Below are 19424 nucleotides of genomic sequence, written 5' to 3' on the forward strand. Positions count from 1 at the left end.
ACGAAGAATATTAGCAGCCATATTGGGTGTGTACAAGCGCTGTGACGCGCTCTAGCTGCGCATAAAAGCGGACGGTAATGTCTTCGCGCAGCGGACACGACCAGCGGACGCGCCGGATCTGTGCCGGATCTGTGCCGGAGTCGTGCCAGAGTCCTGCCCGTCTGCGCCCGTCAGCGCCAAGGAAGCGCCTGGGGCCAGGGAGGCTGGCCCTATACACATCCAAGCCTCATGTGAACCTTTGTATATCCTATCTGCCTTAAAATCCCTTAAATCTCCTTGGCAGTCTTGCCATCACACCTATCCCCCGGACCTGCTCATGACTAACCCTGACTGTGGCTGGAACAAGAAAGGCAATCACCATAACTCCCCGGATACCACCCATAAACGGATTGCCCCTAAGAGGCCAGGCCCCCACCCCACTTCCAACTACTCTGGGTTTCTTATTAACACCCGCTCGTTAGTTAAAAATAATGTCACTTTCAGGGAATTTATTCTCGGACAAAACCCCACCTGGGTCTTTATCACCGAAACCTGGGCTACGGACTCCTCCGAGCCAGACCTAATAAATGCAATTCCAGAAGGCTATGCCTTGGCCAGAATGGACAGAGTAGGTCGCAGGAGAGGGGGGCTGGGGATCGTGTATCACAGCTCGACAAGATGTCGAATCGATCACCAGTCCTCCCCGTCTGACTCCTTCCAGGACTTATATTTTGCCTTAAACCCCTCCCCCACTGTGTCCTTCACTGGGATCCTGATATACAGGCCCCCGCGTCCCAGGTCCACTCTCAGTCTCGGACTTCTTAAGACTTTGGAACCTTACATGGACAGACCCAATCTCACTGTTCTTGGGGACTTCAATTTCCATTTGGAGAATTCTAATTCCTCTGAAACTGTATACCTGTTAGACGCCCTCTCTCGAGGATGGGGGAAGTGACCCTGCTACTATGGCATCCTGATACATGTCAGGGATTCTGGGGGCTAAGAGCTAGGAGTATTCTTTATAAAAGGCCGTAGTTAGCCCATCAAGGCCCAGAGCCTTGTCCGCGGGCAGACTTGCAATCACCTGAGTTATTTCCTCTATAGTTATGGGGAAGTTCAGAAATTTCCATTGGGCATTGGACAATCAGAACAGCTGTATGGTATCCAAATATGTATGGAGATCTTAAGAGGTTGCTACCGGAGTGGCAGAGAGTAGGTAGACAAGATGTGCAGAAGGCCAAAGGGAGAAGAGCAAAGCTGGCCCACCACATTCCGGAGCTGCAACACATAAACGGAAGCATGTGGCCTCCGGAGTTCTGTCAGGGGGGTCCCCTTCTCCATATCGTCAGACCAGAGCCTCCCTGCCTAAGTAGTGTGTTTCATGTATTACTTTTTCCTGGTATTTAGTCATCTTGTCATGAATACCGGCCATAGTGATGGGATCATTGGATTGGAAGAGGTCTGACTTTAGGGCGCTGATGTTGGCTTCCAAATTGGTAAGTGACCCGCGGATAGCCGTGAGGATGCCAAGGGAGAGCTGACAGAGCCAGTATTTTGTTCAAAATATTCCAGGATGGCTGCACGGATCTTATCTTTAAAATCCGCATTCTGTGGTGCACCAGGTAGTAGATGCCATGTGAATTCATGGTGTAGGGTATGGGGTATTTGCAGGACAAGCAGCACAGGGTCATGGAAGGGTGTGAGGCAGGTGAGTGATTGATGATGGCCATTGCTGCACATCATTAGAGGTCAGCAAGTAGGCGGTGTAGCACCGTAGATTGGACAGCACCCAGCCGCAAGGACAGACATTCCTTCCTCTGCTCTGTATGTCCACCTCGCCTCGCACGTGCACCCGCTTTGCCTAGTCCCTCGCAGCTACTGCCACCTCCTCCTTACTGACTCTCCTAGCGGCACAATCCAGGCAGGTTCCAGCCATCCTCAGCAATTGCAGCCTCATGTCATGGTGTTTCCAATTGAGAACTGCGTGCAGCCGAGCAGCCGCAGTCCAGGTGCCGGCAGCTCAAGAAGTAGGCTGCATTCCTACCACATGGCTCTACGTGCTCACAGTCAGGCGGAGGGGGACCTCTGGCCCCAAGACACCACAGACATGGGCCAGCGGGTTTTACCATAATGCCCCAATGTGATAGAGCAAACAGGAGCCCCAAATTCCCACGGACGATGTCTCATTGTTAACTCAGCCGGCAGAGCTCGCTCACAGAGTGGCCATCTTGCTGCTAGGCGAGACCATGCCCCCAGTTAGCAGTAACTTTACACTCCTAAATTCAGTCTACACCTAGGTGCAAATCTACAGTTGGGAATAATGAACAGCAAAAAAGTGGAGATTTACACCTATGTGTAGAGGCAGATCTATGCATGGGTAGATCTACGCATGTACACTTACCTCTGTGAATTGAGCCATAAGAGTCAAAATAGCGAGCATTTCATCAATAAAACCATAAGGTGCACACCTGAAACCTTAGAACTCCTTAATGACTTTCATGAAGCCGGGTTCACTGCCTTTGGATTGCTGTGCTTTCATTACAATTAGGCCTAGATAATAATTTATCTCCATCTGACTCGTAAGAGTGGGCATTAGTTTGGTAGGACACAGAAGCACTTGACCTATTAAACATCACCTTACCACAACATTCATTCATAACTCTGAATATATGCATATCACAACTTGAATACACATTTAACTAGCCATTAGACGATCCAAAAGCACTGTCAGCTATTTACCACATGATGGAGCGAGTTTCAGAATTCCTTTTATTCTGGCTCGTGAAGTTAATTCTCTGTAACATGAACTAATTTATTAATGAATTGTTGCATGGTTTGTATTATTAAATCAACTTAGAGTAAATTTGCATTCACAAACATACGGGATTAACATTTATGTGCTCATGTTGCATTTGCGAGTTTGTCTTGTAACACATGATTAATATTGTCTTGTTTGTCCTATTGTCTTTGTCACTATTATTGCGGCTGATCATTTTATGGCATGTGCTTTCATTATGTGTGCTTACGTGTTTGTCTATGTTGTGACTGTTTATCTATGTTTTGTTCGTCTATCTTTTTACTCTTTCAGATATATAAAGATTCCAGCTGGACTTTAAGAAGAATGGTAGATATTAAATGTGCTGCTTTATTTGTTTGCTTCTGCTAGGTGACATATACTAATGGGTTAAAATATTAGTAATGTAGGGTGGGTAACAGAAGGGTTTATTTTACTTGAATTAATCACCTTTTTGTGTTTGTTTAAATACTAGCTCGAGTGAAAGGTTTGAGGCCTAGTTCTAATGAAAGTTGGTTGGCCTGACTAAAAGGAACTGAGCACGGCAGTGATGGTGCTTTCATTGAAAAACTTCCACGGAAATGTGCAGAAGCCCAAACAATGGATGATGTGTGCATCATGCTCCGAAAGCAAAAGCGTCAAGGCCAAGGAAGCTTGTAGAGGCAGCTTTGCTAAAATCCTGGAGGAAATAACTATGAACATTTAGTTTAATGTTGCGACTCTGGGAAGTCAGTGTTGCTTCGTGTCAACGGACAATGACATAATGATGTCACCAGTACTGATGCATTGGCCTCTCGGTGGTCTGATGGATGACAACCAATTAGGTTGCTGCTTTTTACAAAAATATCATTTTTAGTTAGATTAGTGAGCAAGAATAGGTATAAAAACTTGGCCTCTTAAAGGGAGCGGGCTGACTGTTGCCTGAGGGCGAAGTGCTGTCCGTTTTTCCTTTGGGCACGTAAGAACTATGAATGCTTAATAAATGATTATTTCTTTTTCAGGTCAGAAAGCTTAACATAGGGATTTAGGGTTGATGTTTATTTTATTTCATTAATTCTGTGCAATGTTGAAGTGCCGGACCTTTTGAGCCAATAATCAAATGATTAAAACTGAATTAATAAAAATGTTTGAAATTAATAAATGAGCTAATAAAGATTTGAAACTTTGAAACTTTTAAAAATAAAAGACTTAAAACGTCAAGCTGGTCTTGATTATTTAGTCGTTACCATTAGTTAGAACCATCGGCCAAAGTGCTCTAGTTAAATGTTATTTCTTTTTACTTATGAATAAAATGTTATACTGCAGTTGTAAATATTGTACATATGAGTTTGAATAGATTGATTAATTAGGCCACATGATTCAGCTTCATGATTTTCTGTCATAAGTTGTATGGGCCTTGGTATTGATTAGTATGGTGAGTATTAGGTAGTGAATGGTGACGCATTTGTGACAGAATTTCTATAGTGACGCTGGATCACCACACATGTAAACTTTTTAGGCAAAAGGCACCCCTACTATCTATGGAAACACACAAGCAATTTAGTACAAACCTTCGGAATCACTTACCAAAAACATGTATTTCACTAAAAATGGCATACTCACTCTGCTAACTGTAAAACCTCTACAAAAACACAAAGTCTGATCTGCGATGGAAACATTTGGATTATCAAACTGTAGATTCCCAAAAGGTGCTGTGATGTCACACTGATGACAGATTGGGGAGAAGTTGTGGCGCAACAGGCAGAGCTGCAAACTTTGGATCTGTGGAGCCAAATTCGAGTTCCAGCCTCCGCTCAACATCCTGTGATTTTGGGCTAATCACTTAATCTGCCCGTGGTCAAAAATGATGTGTCCTTGTGTAATGTAACTGGTGCTCATGTAAAGCGCTCTAATACCATCAGGTCCAGTTATAAAACTGCAACAAAAAAAATGCGCTAGACAATTGCTGCTTAGCAATAGCAACATCTATGTCACCCATATTCAGACTGAGCATCATTTCATGTGTCTATGTGCAAGGAGCCAAGTACAGGTCCTTATCTTGATACCTGAAAGATATAAGTGATTAAATGAAGGTATATTTCATTCTTAACAGTGACAAGGTCAAATGCGACTTGCGCAAGCGCGCAAAAACAAGATGCCTGCCACGATGTAAGCTCTGCTTTTTGGAGCCGTTTATATCGGCGAAAATCAGGTTTTTGCTCTATTTTTCATTTCTAAACATTGCTGGCAGTCCTGTGAAGCCTACCTGCAGCTGTATGGGCGTTTTTCCTGCACTGAAGTATTAGAGTGCAGTGTGCTGCTTCCTCTGGTGACTACTTGGAGCTCCTCATCAGGTACTGCCCAGATTTCCTGTCAGGGGGGTGGAGCAAGCTCTCAGGAAGGGGCCTGGCTTTGGCCTAACCACTCCCACAGACCATTTTAGCTACTGCACAAGCCTTATTTTCTGCATTTTTTTCCGTTTATCCTCCTTATTTGTGCTTTACAGTTATTTACTTCTTCATTTTTTTTTTTATTATGAAAATGGAGATTAAAAATGCACAAAATCCCAATGATAAAAGGAAACAACAGATTTCTCCTCCTCCTGTTAAATCTAAAGTCAAGTGAACCCTCTTTGTCCTTCATTCTCGATGAACTTCATGCTCTACATGCCAACACTGATAATATTGTGTCAGAAATAAAAAATCTGTGTAAAGATATGGCTAGCATGTCGATGAGGGTCTCGGATAACTCCATTAAAATACAGGATAACAAGGTTAAAATTGACGCCTTTTCACCTCTTGTGGCTATAATCTCCCCTATGACTGCTCAATTGTTGGATATGGAAAATCGTAATAGACAATACAATCTATGTATTTTTAATTTGCCAGAAGATGTTGAAAGCTTCAATTGCAGGTTATATCTGGAGAATTTGCTTTCTGGTCTTATAAATGTTACATTTCCAGAGAAATCTGAAGTAGATAAAGCACATAGGATTCCATTCCATCGCAATTCTCATCATACCAAGCTACGACAAATTATGTTTAAGGTTCTTCGTCATCATCATTTGGTTTCGATAAGGAAAGCGGCACATGAAACTCCATCTTTAATGGTAAATAGCAATAAAAATGTTATCCACCAAGACGTCGCCAAAGAGACTGTTAAGATATGCAAGGAATTCTCTGATTTGCGTCCTCAACTGCGTAGTCTTGGATTTAAGTATGGCTTATTTGATCCTTCAACGATGCACATCTGGAGAGATAATTTTTCCAAGTCCTTCCAACGCCCAGAAGATTTAAACAGTCACACCTTTCTCAGCATTCTATGGATATGCATGACTGTGCTACTTGAATAAATATTTGGCTGATATTTATGACTAGATTCAGATTTAAACTTTATTCGGTTATTTAGCACAGAAAACAACCATGAAAGTACAAGTAAAAAACACAATAATTTTACAGTACAGTTAATACAATTTACTTATCCAAAATAAAACACCTTCATATAATAGATTTACGAAATTTCAAAACAATTTTCAAATATACGGACAAGGATACTACTCTAAAAATATTAACAAGACGTTGTAATTCTAAAAAAGCTGGGTGATACTGATTAAAATCCATAATCTTTAGTAAAGGGACAATCCATTTTTTCCTGGGATTAGTGTAAAATCTGCGGAAGAAAAGAATGTGGATGTCTGATTGTTCGGATAGATCATCACAGGGGCACTTAATGAGTTGTTTATCCCAGATATTCATGACAGGAAAACTAAATAGCCTAAAAAGCATATTAAATCTACTTTTACTATTTACTATCTTCCAGAATGCTGCTGAATCTTTATTCTGGGATGCCTCACACAATGCTAACCAAGCTTCCTTTTTAATAGTTTCTTTCCTTATTTTTAAGGTTCTCTTGTAATCCTTCCTTAATAGTTTAACAAGATTAATATCTCTTAAGGGAGCATTTAAGGCGCGCTTAAGTTTTGAGTAACTTTTTGTACAGGCAGTGTCAAACCAGGTTACTAATTTTTCCTTAACATTTTTTGATTCCACCCAAAGACTATCTTTGATAGTTTCAATAATAGTTCTAAAAATTGTAATAACTTCTAAAGCATCCGCATTTCCATCTAAACAAACATTAAAACTAGGGATACACTGTGTTATCAATTTACTCAAAAAGTTAGCCGGTACGATTTTACTCCATTTTAAGGACTAACCATTCTACCTATTCAGGACAATATCACTTATATGCGTGTGCGGTGCACGTATCCGGGGCTTATCACTAGTTAAATTTGCAATCTCCAAACTTAGAGGGAAGTGATCGCTTAAGGGGTTATCCAAAGTTTTAAAGTCCTGGACCTTCCCACTATAACTAGCTGAAATTAATACAAAGTCTATAATGGTGTATGCACCTCTCCCATTAAACGTTGGATAAAATGGAACATTACTACAGCCAATTCTATTGGCAAAACCCAAGTCAGATGCAAATAATAGATTATTTAAATAATTCCCACAAATAGTGTGTTCAAAATGACTCAGGCTTGTATCCCTATCCAACATAAGACCGCAGGTACCATTTTCCCCGCGTTTACACAGATTGCAATTAAAGTCCCCACCCCATATAATAACGACTTTTTTTGCACTTCCTTCAAGCAAATGGTTAATGTTTTTACCTAAGGTTGTAAGTATTTCTTCCATAGATACCACCAGAATATTGTTATAGAAATTCACAATGATCACATCAAGGTGCGAATCAATAGTTATTCTAATTATGTGATAGTACATATTATCAAAAACCATTTCAATCTTACGGCACTTAAATTGGTTTGACACATAAGTACAATGACCCCCTTTAGCTCTCCCATGTGATGAGCCAATTGCAGGAGAATGAAAGGTTTTAAACCACATAAATGTATGGCCTCTAATGTCCAGGTCTCTTGTAGACGAACGATCTCATACATATTTACCAACTTGACCCAGTTGCCATTCGCTAATTTAGATTTAAGCCTCGCAATATTCCAAAATAATACTGTCCAAATACCCAGCCTTCTTTCAACCTCCGCTATACTTGTGGTGGCAAAATTATCTTCATCCTCTGGTGGTAATAAGTTTACACCATTACCACCTTTTGACATGGGGCCTGTGGTTTCGGTGTTAGTTTCACCTAAATCTGTTTCCTGTTCAAACCTCATTGTGTGGAGTCTTAGAGTGGCTTCACCCCGGACCAAACTTCCCTTTTCCATGATACAATCCGTTTTTTCGCTATATGGGCTAAGCCCAAGTCAATCAACCCCTTCTAGTCCCTGCAGCGCCTCATAACGATTAAATGTGGGAATGCCAAAATCCCTATAATGCGCAGGGATTGGTCCTCTTTGATATGGTGGTCTCGCATATAGTCTAGTGAGAGGCATGTTAAAAACAGAACATCAGTAAAAGTAATTCAAATTAAGACTTTGGATGCCCCCATCACCTCTATGATCTTGCCAGTCACTGATATATCTAACTGCCCGTATATCTCTAAAATTAACAATAATACAGTCCCCACTTCGGTCCTTCACTCTCTGGCCTATCCAACTCACTCTACGGACAAATATAATCTCTGCATTCACATTACCCGGAAGTGGTCTATTTTTATTGAGCCAGAAGGTGACTTTATTTTTTAAGTCACTGTGAGATTCTGTTTTATCCTTTTTGACACTCTGGTACCCGAGTCAATATTATCGTGTATGGTGCAGATTCAGGTGGTAGATTGATACAAGGGAGCATTGGTTTTCCATTATCTGGTTTCTCGATGTTAATTCCTTGGCTAATTATTTCCCCAGGCCCTACTAGTGCTACGCAGTTCTTCCCAACTTCCCCTTCTAATTCTTTTGCTACTTCTTTGGATGTTACTATTGCTGTATCTCTCCCTTTCCTAACATCATTCTGATTAGCTGATTGCACCCCATTCACTATGACAGTTGTTAAGGGGGCAGTATCTGCAGGGTCAATATTAGGCCTAATTGCAGTTCTAACCTGTGCCTCAGCATCATTTGCCACAAGAGTTTCCAATATTTATTTATTACCTGTGGCAACCTGTTCTAATTTACACAGACTCTCATTAATTATTTTTATCCTTTCAATCAGTGGTAAAATTAAAGACTTCATGACCTGCTCAACTTGGTCCATGAAACCTTCTGGGATTTGTGATATGAGGGAATGTTGCTTCACTGGCAATGGGGTAGTAATAATGGGAGGTATTATAGGCAATCCAGAGACCTCTGTATTTAATATTGGTTTAAAGGGTAGAATTGATTCACCCCCTCTATTAGTGGTCTTGCTTATTTTTGGGCGTCTTCCCTTATGCAAGCCTCCCCCTCGCTTCCGTTTTTCAGTTAATGATGGGCCTATTGGTTGTTTTTTATTAAGTATTTCAGGTTGAGCATTAGGGGTACTTGTCGCTACCGACCCGTTGTCTAATGAAGAGATACTTTCTCTCGTGGTATTAACCGTAACTTGGGCTACAGGCCCAGCAGACCCCTCACTCAAATCCAGCCCAATATTACCGTTTGATGATGACATAGGTAATAGCTCAGGTGTTTTTGCTGTCATAATATTGCCCAATGACGATCTCTTTGAATACAAAGGTTCTAAGGACAGTCGCCTTTCCTTGAGGGCAATTTCTTGTTCTAAAACTACTACTGCTCTTGTTATAAATTAATCTAAAGTCCCAGTGACTGTCCCACCAACAGTTGCTGGGGCCACCCTTCTTCCCTTCCCAGATCTTAAAGCCATTACTCTGAGCGTTAAATGGCTTTCTTTACTAAAGTAACTCAACAACAGCTATAGCATATAACACAAAATTGAACTAAATATAAACATACAGAGTAATGGGAAAGGACCAAACAGAACTCTCCATTAACTATTGACTTGTTAGAGGGGTGGCCCAGCATTCTTAAACAGCCTTGAACGGCCTTAGACGGCCCCGCCCTTGTCCCGGGCTTCTCCCGGCGCGTGACCGCATGCGTACCGCGCAGTGGTAGGCCCACCCAGTTAAATACACACAGGTAGGGGCGTGAAGAGGCAGGGCCGGGAAGAGGCACACAGCTGCGCTGGTTACAGGGCTGCTGGTCCTCGCAGTCTCGTGGTGCTGCTCCTCACCAAACAGCAGGGTCCACGGTCAGCCTTTCCCCTGGAGCAGAAGTAAAGATCAAAAAGTCACCAAAAAAGTAAGCAGCAATCCACGGCGACCGGCACTTGCGAAGCGGGGGCCGTGAGATGTTATATGCTGGCGGGAAGGCAGGGACGTGAAGAGGCAGGGTCGGGAAGAGGCACACAGCTGCGCTGGTGACGGGGCTGCTGGTCCTCGCAGTCCCGTTGCGCTTCTCCTCACCAAACAGCAGGGTCCACGGTCAGCCTCTTCCCTGGAGCAGAAGTAAAGATCCAAAAGTGACCCAAAAATTAAGCAGCAATCCACGGCGAACGGCTCCCGTGAAGCGGGGGCCGTGAGATGTTATATGCTGGCGGGAAAGCAGGGGCATGAAGAGGCAGGGGCGGGAAGAGGCACACAGCTGCGCTGGTTACAGGGCTGCTGGTCCTCGCAGTCCCGTTGCGCTGCTCCTCGCCAAACAGCAGGGTCCACGGTCAGCCTTTCCCCTGGATTAGAAGTAAAGATCCAAAAGTCACCAAAAAAGTAAGCAGCAATCCACGGCGAACGGCTCCCGCAAAGCAGGGGCCGTGAGATGTTATATGCTGGCGGGAAGGCAGAGGCGTGAAGAGGCAGGGGCGGGAAGAGGCACACAGCTGCACTGGTTACGTGGCTGCTGGTCCTCGCAGTCCAGTCGCGCTGCTCCTCACCAAACAGAAGGGTCCACGGTCAGCCTTTCCCCTGGAGCAGAAGTAAAGATCCAAAAGTCACCAAAAAAGTAAGCAGCAATCCACGGCGAACGGCACCCCTAATTTTGTCATTCTCTGAAAGTTGGGCTCCAACGGTTTGGTCATGCTTGTTAAGTGCATCTGTTATTGATGTTTCTCTGTGCTTGTCATTTTTGTTGTCGTCTTTTGAGTGTCAGTCTGTATATTCTTTTTCCTACCCTTTCCTTTTCGCCTGTTCTGGAGCTACTATTCTTCATATTCTTTCCTTACTTCTTACTTTCCTCTTCTTGACCTTTTTTCTTTTTCTCTTTTATCATGGCTAATATTAATAACATTAAAGTTGTCTCATTAAATGTTAAAGGTTTATGTCATCCAGTTAAACGTGCACAAATTTTAGATTACTTAGGTAGTTGCAAGGCAGATATTTGTTTAATACAGGAAACCCATATTGCTGACAAAATCATGATTTAGTTATATTTTTACTAAATGTTTGGTCTGCTCTCACAACTGAAGTTTTAAAGTTGGGAAAAGTTGGAGGTGATTTTAATGTTCTATTTGATCCTTTATTAGATAAATTATCTCTTACTACATTTCGTCCTCTTACGGTTTTTAATGCTTTTAAATCATTTATTTAAATCACACAGTTAGTAGATATTTGGCGACTACATTTCCCTACAGAAAAAAAGTTTTACATTCTTTTCTAAACCACATAATTCTCAATCTAGGCTTGATTATTTACTAGTCTTTAAGCAATTAATTAACTCCGTCATTACTCTTATGATTGGTAACATTAATATTTTGGATCATGCTTTGATTTATTTTGTTTTGAATTTAAATTCTTCTCTTACAAAGCAATCTTGATGGAGAATGAATACTGACATTGTTCTCATTGAACGTAATAAACCTACGTTTTTAAATGCCCTTCAGGAATACTTCCTTCTTATCATTGAGTGTTCTACCTCTATGGTTAATAGATGGGACGCTTTTAAAGGTTATATTAGAGGTGTAACTATTTCTCTTATGGCCCACGAAAATAAAACCCTTAATGCAAATTTTAAAAACTTGGAAAAGCAAATAGCAACATTTGAGAGACTTTTTATTACGTCTAATAACTCTCAATATAGAATCAAATTACATATGAGGTTAATTCAATCCTTAGCAAAAGAACTGGTATTCAGATCTCTAACTCTAAAGCCAAGTTTTGTTTCAATGCCAATAGGTCCGGCAGACTTTTAGCTAAATATTTGCGTATAAAAAAAGATAAAACTCAAATCAATTCAATTCATGGCCCTTATGGTAAAATTGCCTTATTGCACAATTATATCGTTAATGAATTTGGGGATTTTTATCCTACCGTCTATGACAAACCCAATTTTAGTGATGTTTCTTTGATTGATTCCTTTTTAACTAACTGTGGTTTACCCAAGATTTCACAATCAGATAAAAGTGGTCTTGACTCTCCCATTACCCAAGATGAAATTCTATCAACCATAAAATATCTTTAAAAAAAGAAGTCTCCTGGTCCCGATGGTATTCCTGCCGAGTTTTACAAAGAATTTCAATTACAGCTTAGTCCTTTTTTATTTAAACTTTTTACCTTTTTTAGTTCTACAGGAATTACTTCAGGTTCTTTTACTGAGGCTTTAATTATTGTATTTCCCAAACCTGATAAAGATCCCAGACTTGTATCAAATTATCGCCCTATCCCTTTAATTAATCAAGATTGTAAATTATATGCTAAAATACTTGCATCAAGAATGTCCCCTGTGTTAGAATCTATTAATCATCCAGACCAATCTGGTTTTAGGAAGAATAGATATTCTGCTAATAATACAAGAACTCTGTTACATGTCATTGAACAAGCTTCCAATATATCTCTACCATCGGGAATTCTCGCATTAGATGCAGAGAAAGCATTTGATAAAATTTACAGGCAATTCTTATTCCATATATTATTATTATTTAACTTTGGTGCCACATTTATACGTATGATTTCAGCTCTGCATTCTGCTTCCTAGTGCTCGTTTATTTATCAATGGCCAAATATCAAGCCAATTTTCCCTTTTTAGAGGTACAAGACAAGGTTGCCCCCTTTCCCCACTTTTGCTCGTTATAGGTATTGAACCTTTACTTACTTCTATAAGAAATTGGGATAATATTATGGGAATCAATATTAAGGACGTCATTATGAAAACCTTAGCATATGCTGTTGATGTACTTTTATTTATTAGTGATCCTTAATGCTCATTCCCTCCCCTATTAGAGATTATTTTGAAATATTCCACAGTATCTGGCTACAAATTGAATACTAATTAAACTGAATTGTTTCCTTTAAATATTTATTGTACTCCTGATAAGTGACCTATGAATGAAATTCTTTGGCAAAAAGATAAATTGAAGTATCTTGGTATTCTGTTCTCTTCATCCATAAAGTCTACAATAACACTGAACTGTGACGTTATTTAAAATTATATTAAGGATAAAATATCCAAATGGTCTTCACTTCACCTTTTATGGTGGGGAAGAATGGATTCTGTTAAAATGACTATTGCTCCTAAAATTGTATACACTCTAGCTATGATTACTACACAATTTTCATGAAATTCTTTGGAATAAAAAAATCACCTTGTTTTAGTTATAAGAAATTAAAAATGCCCAAATGTAATGCAGGTTTTGGTTTACCTGACTTTTTTCATTATCACAAAGCTTTTATTTTGAAATAAAGTTCCATATGGTTTAATCATTCCTCTTAAATAATCCACCTAAGTGGCTTCTTATTGAGAAGTCAATAGTTATTCCATTTCCATTACCCACTTTGTTAACCATGTCTAATAAATCACAATTTTTTCATAAATCTGTTATTCTTAAATCCACTAAATTGATTTTTAATGACTTAGACTTAATTTTTCAATCTCCTATGTTTACTATAGAAGACATGTCATTATGGTATAGCACAGTCATTCAATTAAATAGAAATATAAGTTTTTGGTATTCATGGATTAATGCTGGTATTTTTTATCTTAAAGATGTCTATCACAACAATGCATTCATATCTTGTGCTGCTCTACAAACAAAATGTAGTTTACCCCAGTCATATATTACCAAATATGAACATTTATGTAATTCAATTCTAGATTAATTTCCTCATGTTATTCCTTCTAATGTTAAAGCTGACTTATCAATTTATAGTCAAACTATTTCTGTATCATATCATGGTGTTTCTATTCTATATGAAAATTATCTAATTCTTTAGGAACCAACATTAATATGATTTCAGTATTTTGGAATAATGAGCTTTTGCTCTCCTTATCTGTTGATATATGGAAAGATATTTGGCTTAGTAATATTTCTGGTTGGTTACCTGTCTCACTTTATCAAACTAATTCTTATATTTTATTTAACTGTGTATGGACTCCATCACGTTTATTTCAAGCTAAACTTCTTTAATCTTCAACTTGTTGGCACTGTAAATTACATCCGGGTTCATTAAAACATATGCTTTTTGATTGTCCTTTAGTTGCTAAATTTTTGACAGACGTTTGGGATATTATAAAAAATGTATTAACTATCCATGATGATGTTTCCTGTAAAATGGTAATATGCAAATCTGCTGTTTTGACACACAAATTAAATGTCTTAGAAGGTAATTTTTTTTACTAATATCAGCTGCATTAAAATCTATTACATTCTGTTGGAAAGATGTTTCGTTATCAGTACATGCTTGGTGGTCATGGGTGATTTTTTCAAGAAGTGGAACTCAGTTATCTTAATCCGGTATCGGTCATAATTCTAACTCTCATCATTCTGTTTTTTGGAAACCTGTTGATATATATTTATTTTCTTAATCATATTGTTATATCCAGTTTTATTGCAATTATAATAGACTAATGGTTTTTTTTGCTATAGCAGCTCTATATTTGCTAGTGAATGCAATAGTTTTATAATTGTTCCCTTACCTTTCCCTTTTTTTTTCATTGAGTAATTGTAATGTTGTTACCTACTGCAATCCATTTGATGGTTTTGTATCTCTATATTATGATTTGGTATTTTCGCTCAATAACATTTTTCTGTATTGTCTTTATGTTTTGCTTAATTTTGGCCCAATGCATTGCAAGCACGCTGCTGCAATCTGCTCAGAAGTAGGACATGAGCTTGATTCTTGACAAGGAAGACATAGCCTTTCATCCTTAAAAATTCAATAAATTATGTACCATACCAGTGTAATACTTAATATTTACAGTTCTTAGAAAAGGCAAACACTGTGACATTAAGCACAGTATTGAAAAAAACACAAGTTAATATTATTATTATCATCAGGTAGCAGGTGTGAACTACATTTAAATTGCACCCTCAAAATGTACCTGCTACATCTGAGTGACTTTGGAGAAGCCAATGTGCGCCATTCTGTAGTGTGGCATACACTGTAAACCAAGATCTAAGTACACGTAATGATTCCACATTTTTTAATCACACAGAAATGTGCACACATCTCAAGTTTACTGTCGTACACTTACCTTGAAGCCTGCCTTTATTATCTGAAGTTGCTTAAGTGTCACTTGCTGTTCAATCTGGTCAAATCAAAACGAAAATGTAAAGTATTACACGTCATTACCAACCAAGCAATTTTAAACGTGTTAATTGCATTAGAAATTGTTAATGACAACACTTTTACTTATGTTAAGTTCTTTGCTACTGAACTGCTACCCAACAGAATCACTTTTACACCGTCCCATGCTCAGTGGAATAACCCACAAATAGCTATGCATTTGCTGGCTTACCAAGTGCTCAATTTATATCAAAAAGTGCATAGGCCAATATTTTTGTTAGTTTTCCAACACCGATGCTGCAGAATGGTAAATACCAAGGCTTATTGGTTATAATTCCACCTCATGGTATTGTTTAGAAAGGAGCAGGGGTAAAGCTAAACGGGTTACCGGACCCGAACAGGACCCTTTATTCAGTTTTCCAGAGGTAGGACTGCCTGTCAGGTGGCAACACCCCTAATGCCACCAGAAAATTGTAGAGGTAGTTTGAGGGTGTACCTGGTTTTTTAAAATGTTTTTTTAGGAATAAATGCCCAAAATGTTCTCTGTTTCTTTGATTGCGTTTTATTGAGAGCATCAGGATTTAAGACCTGATGTGAAAGAAAATATAGCCGACATGTGTTTTGCCAAAACTGGCTGGCATGCCTAGGGCCTTCTCAAGGCAAGGAATCAGAGAAATAATGTTCAGTCTCGTTTTTGTAGTACACATCACATGCAGGTAACAAAAGAAAAGTCTCTGCGGTCATTTATAATTCCACCTCATGACTCTTTCTTTCACCACTCTAGACTTGCTGCCTTTATTTTTACTCTTGGAGATTCTTTTTTATTACCTCTTTCTCACTTTGCTGTCATTTTCCTATCTTTTTCCCTCTTCTGTTTATCTCTCTCTTACTCTGGGTTGAAGATTAATGGCGAAAAATTAGTCCGGTCCACAAAAAGGAGTTCAGGTGTCTATTTTATGCACACAGGGTAACTGATTAACAGGGGCCACAATAGTTTTTCAACTGTAACAGTGCCTGCTATTGTAGTGCAATATCAAGTATGATGTTCCTGTTGCAAACTGCATGTTTTGCAATGCATTGTAATTACATAGGACCTAATTTGCAAAGGTTTTTGCACAATTAAGTTCAACTTCGATTTAAAATAACCAACATTTACAAATTAGGTCTGGCAGAATTTTGCACTTGAAACACAAAGAACAATCCGAACTACAGACATTTTGCCAATATGGTGTTATTTTTACATTAACAAATTAAAGAGGTCATTAGGATGGCGGGCGGACTTTGCCCGCCCGCCATCCTCATGGGGATTGGGACCGCCCGCCATAAGGGCGGGGGTCCCGTGGTGGGGATTATGATGCGCCCGCCACAGTGGCGGACGCATCCCTCATTTTTAGCATTGTGGCGGGCGGTGCTCTTTGCAACGCCCGCTACAATGCTAAAAATGCATGTATGCTTTTTGCCTACACGAAGCGGCAGGCACCGCGGGGTGCCTGCTGCTTCGTGTATGCAAATTCTGGGGGGTACCACATGCACTCCCCGTGTGCACCCCCCACCTCTCCTTCACTCTGGGGGCCGGCAGGGGCCCCCCAGAGTGAAGACCGCATGCCTTTCCGTGGCGGCATCACCGCCACGGAAAGGCATCTAACCAAGCCCATTGTAATATGGCTGGCGGTGTCTAATAGACACCGACACCATATTAATCCTTTTCCGCCCCGGCCGCAAGGCGACCGGGGCGGAGAAGTGGCAGACGGTCTTTCCGTCCACCGCGGTCCCCTCCGCCAAACTAATATGGAGGGGGGAAACTTAGGTGCAGATAGTGGGCGGATTGCCCCAGCCAGGCCGGCGGTGGCTACCGCAGCCTGGCGAGGGCAATCCGCCCGCCATCCTAATGGGCCCCTTAGTGTTAGAGGCGAGTGTGTGTTGGTGCTCCTGGGTGATCCTACCTGAAAAATTAACACTCAGGAATACGTACGTTTGTAGATGTAAACTTAACTCTTACAGGAATTTTCTCACCCTGGAAATGTTTGCAAATTTAGCCCTGCTGCAGGCAGAAGGAAGTGTGATTTAGACATGCATAAACAACATACAAAAAGTTAAATGTAGAAATTCACATGGGTGTTACGGTGTGAAATTCTGCATGCATAATAGGCATGTCAGTAATGTACTTTGGAAGTCCATCACTGGCCTAGATTTCTTAACCCTTTGTCAATCCCTAGAAAATCACTAATTTAGTCAAAACATAAGAGTACCCATACAAGAGTGCATTTTGCACTGTTCTTCCCTGGGCTTTGTGAAATGGACCGACAGTACACAAATATTTTGTTGTCTTTCTTTTGGAAGGTATGTACCAACAAGAAGAGAGGCAGGGAGAGTCAGGACACCCTCTTAATCCCCGGTTATAGTATGCCAACAAAAAAAGAGAGGTCCGTGGTATGACAGCAACCACTTAAAGGAGCAGAGAATAGATATTACCTGACCCAACTTAGGTAGGTAAGAAAGCCCTTACACACCAACCTGGTCGGTGTCATGCTTCATCATTGGGCCCCACCAAAAAGGTCGAATACCTTTTTGGTGTGCTGCGACGCCAGATTTACTGCGGAGCGGGTTTCGTGAAATAGGCGTGCAGTGAAAATACTTAAAAGTGTCTAATGAGTATCAAAAATAATTTAATATTGGATCCCTCAGACACAGATAAAAAAAGCTATGTGTTTGGAATTTCAACCAAACATAAATGGTTTGGTTAATTCCAATTAATTTTTAATATCAGTCGACATGTTTCAGCCTATGAAACGGTGTAAGTTTACCAGGCACTCTTCAGGACTCATGTAGTGTGATAAACCCTGGTGGTATGAGCACCCTAAGGCTCACCCTTACCTAGGAACGTTAAAGTGAAAATATTCTAAAAAAAAGTGAAAAAAGTGCAAAAGTGGAAGGAGCAATTGCTCATTCCTGGTAACTCCTGGTTTAGGAGGATTTCCGCACTTGAGGAAGAAATAACAGACATACATAAAAGACAAAACACACATTTAAGTTGTTGGTCTGAAGTGTACATCTTAGGTGCTCCAAATATGTGGCAAAATCGGGTATGGCGTATAAACATTATAGTTATCACCAACCTCAATACCCCCTGGGGAAGATACCAGTAGTACTCAGGGGTGGCGTGAACTAGAGGTGTACTAAAAACAACTAGGAAGCTATAGTGGTTTAAAAACACTGGAGTAATCTACTCCTATGGTAGGATCAATGGACCAAAAGGTCTGTGACCCCACCCCTCACCGGCAGAAAATGGTTATTAAAATGTCTCACTTTTTAGTTAATTGCAAAATGCACCATGGGTCACAGGAGGGGGGTGGAGGCTTACTTGGCACACCCTGTAGGACAAAAACATATAAGCATAGCAATACGAGGAGTTAGAAGTTTACTAGTCTCAGAGAGTACTTATCTCAGAATGGCGCTGGATTGAAAGCTGCAAGCGGTTGAAACTTTCGCCCTCTAAGCCCGGCACCCGTGTGGCACCTAGCTACTCCTCAGACTGGACCCCGAAGATAGAATACGTGGCCGGTTGCTGTGATTAATAATGAAGCCTCGCCGCGTTCCTCGGTCGATTTCCGGGTTGGGCGTGGTCCGCGCTAATGGTAGGCCTGGCCTAGTGGCTATGGGGGCCTGGATGTCAAGCATAACCAATGAGAGTCAAGACTCATGGTGATGCATATAATGACGTTGTGACCGGGCTCTCTAACGATCGTTTATGAAAACATTGGTCAGAGTAATGACGTTCTAGCCGAGACCTACCCCAGCACGATCGTGGATGACACCGCAATCATTGCTATAAGCTATCATTGTTGCAATCATACGGCCGTAAAAAGGACCGGTGATATTTAGACTGAAACGGCGTTATGCTGAAGGGTGCGATTTACGTAGGGAAAGTCGGTAGTGTTTACAGAAACTTCAAGTCAACGAATGCGTTGTGTGTTACTACACGTTGTCGACCACGGTAAACCAGTGTAATGATTACCCCCAATTTCAATTATTGCTTCTGGACACTAAAGTTTAAACAAACATTAACGATTGTGTGTACACAAATATTGAAGGGTTGTCCCATGATTGTAGAAGGAATTCTATATGGCCAAACTCTCGTGATCAGTAATCATTTTAGTGTGGAGCTCTAGTGATACAGTTATGCCCGGCTATCCAGTTGGTTGGTAGCCAAAGTGAATCCAGGCATGCCAACAGCGTAAATGATGTGATTAGTAATGTTTCATGTTAAGACATTCCA

The 19424-nt window shown here is 40.4% G+C and overlaps 1 protein-coding gene across 1 annotated transcript in view; it reads right to left on the minus strand.

Moving 5' to 3' along the window:
- Positions 1-19424, minus strand: part of LOC147698535 (cilia- and flagella-associated protein 337-like) — a 554785-nt gene that overhangs the window by 469552 nt on the left and 65809 nt on the right. Inside the window, exon 3 of the mRNA XM_086935138.1 lies at positions 15117-15170. Coding sequence (XP_086791264.1) covers positions 15117-15170 — 54 coding nt within the window. The remainder of the gene's footprint in view (positions 1-15116; positions 15171-19424) is intronic.

Source organism: Lissotriton vulgaris, chromosome 8 (genome assembly GCF_964263255.1).
Source record: "Lissotriton vulgaris chromosome 8, aLisVul1.2, whole genome shotgun sequence".
Taxonomy (NCBI): Eukaryota; Metazoa; Chordata; class Amphibia; order Caudata; family Salamandridae; genus Lissotriton; species Lissotriton vulgaris.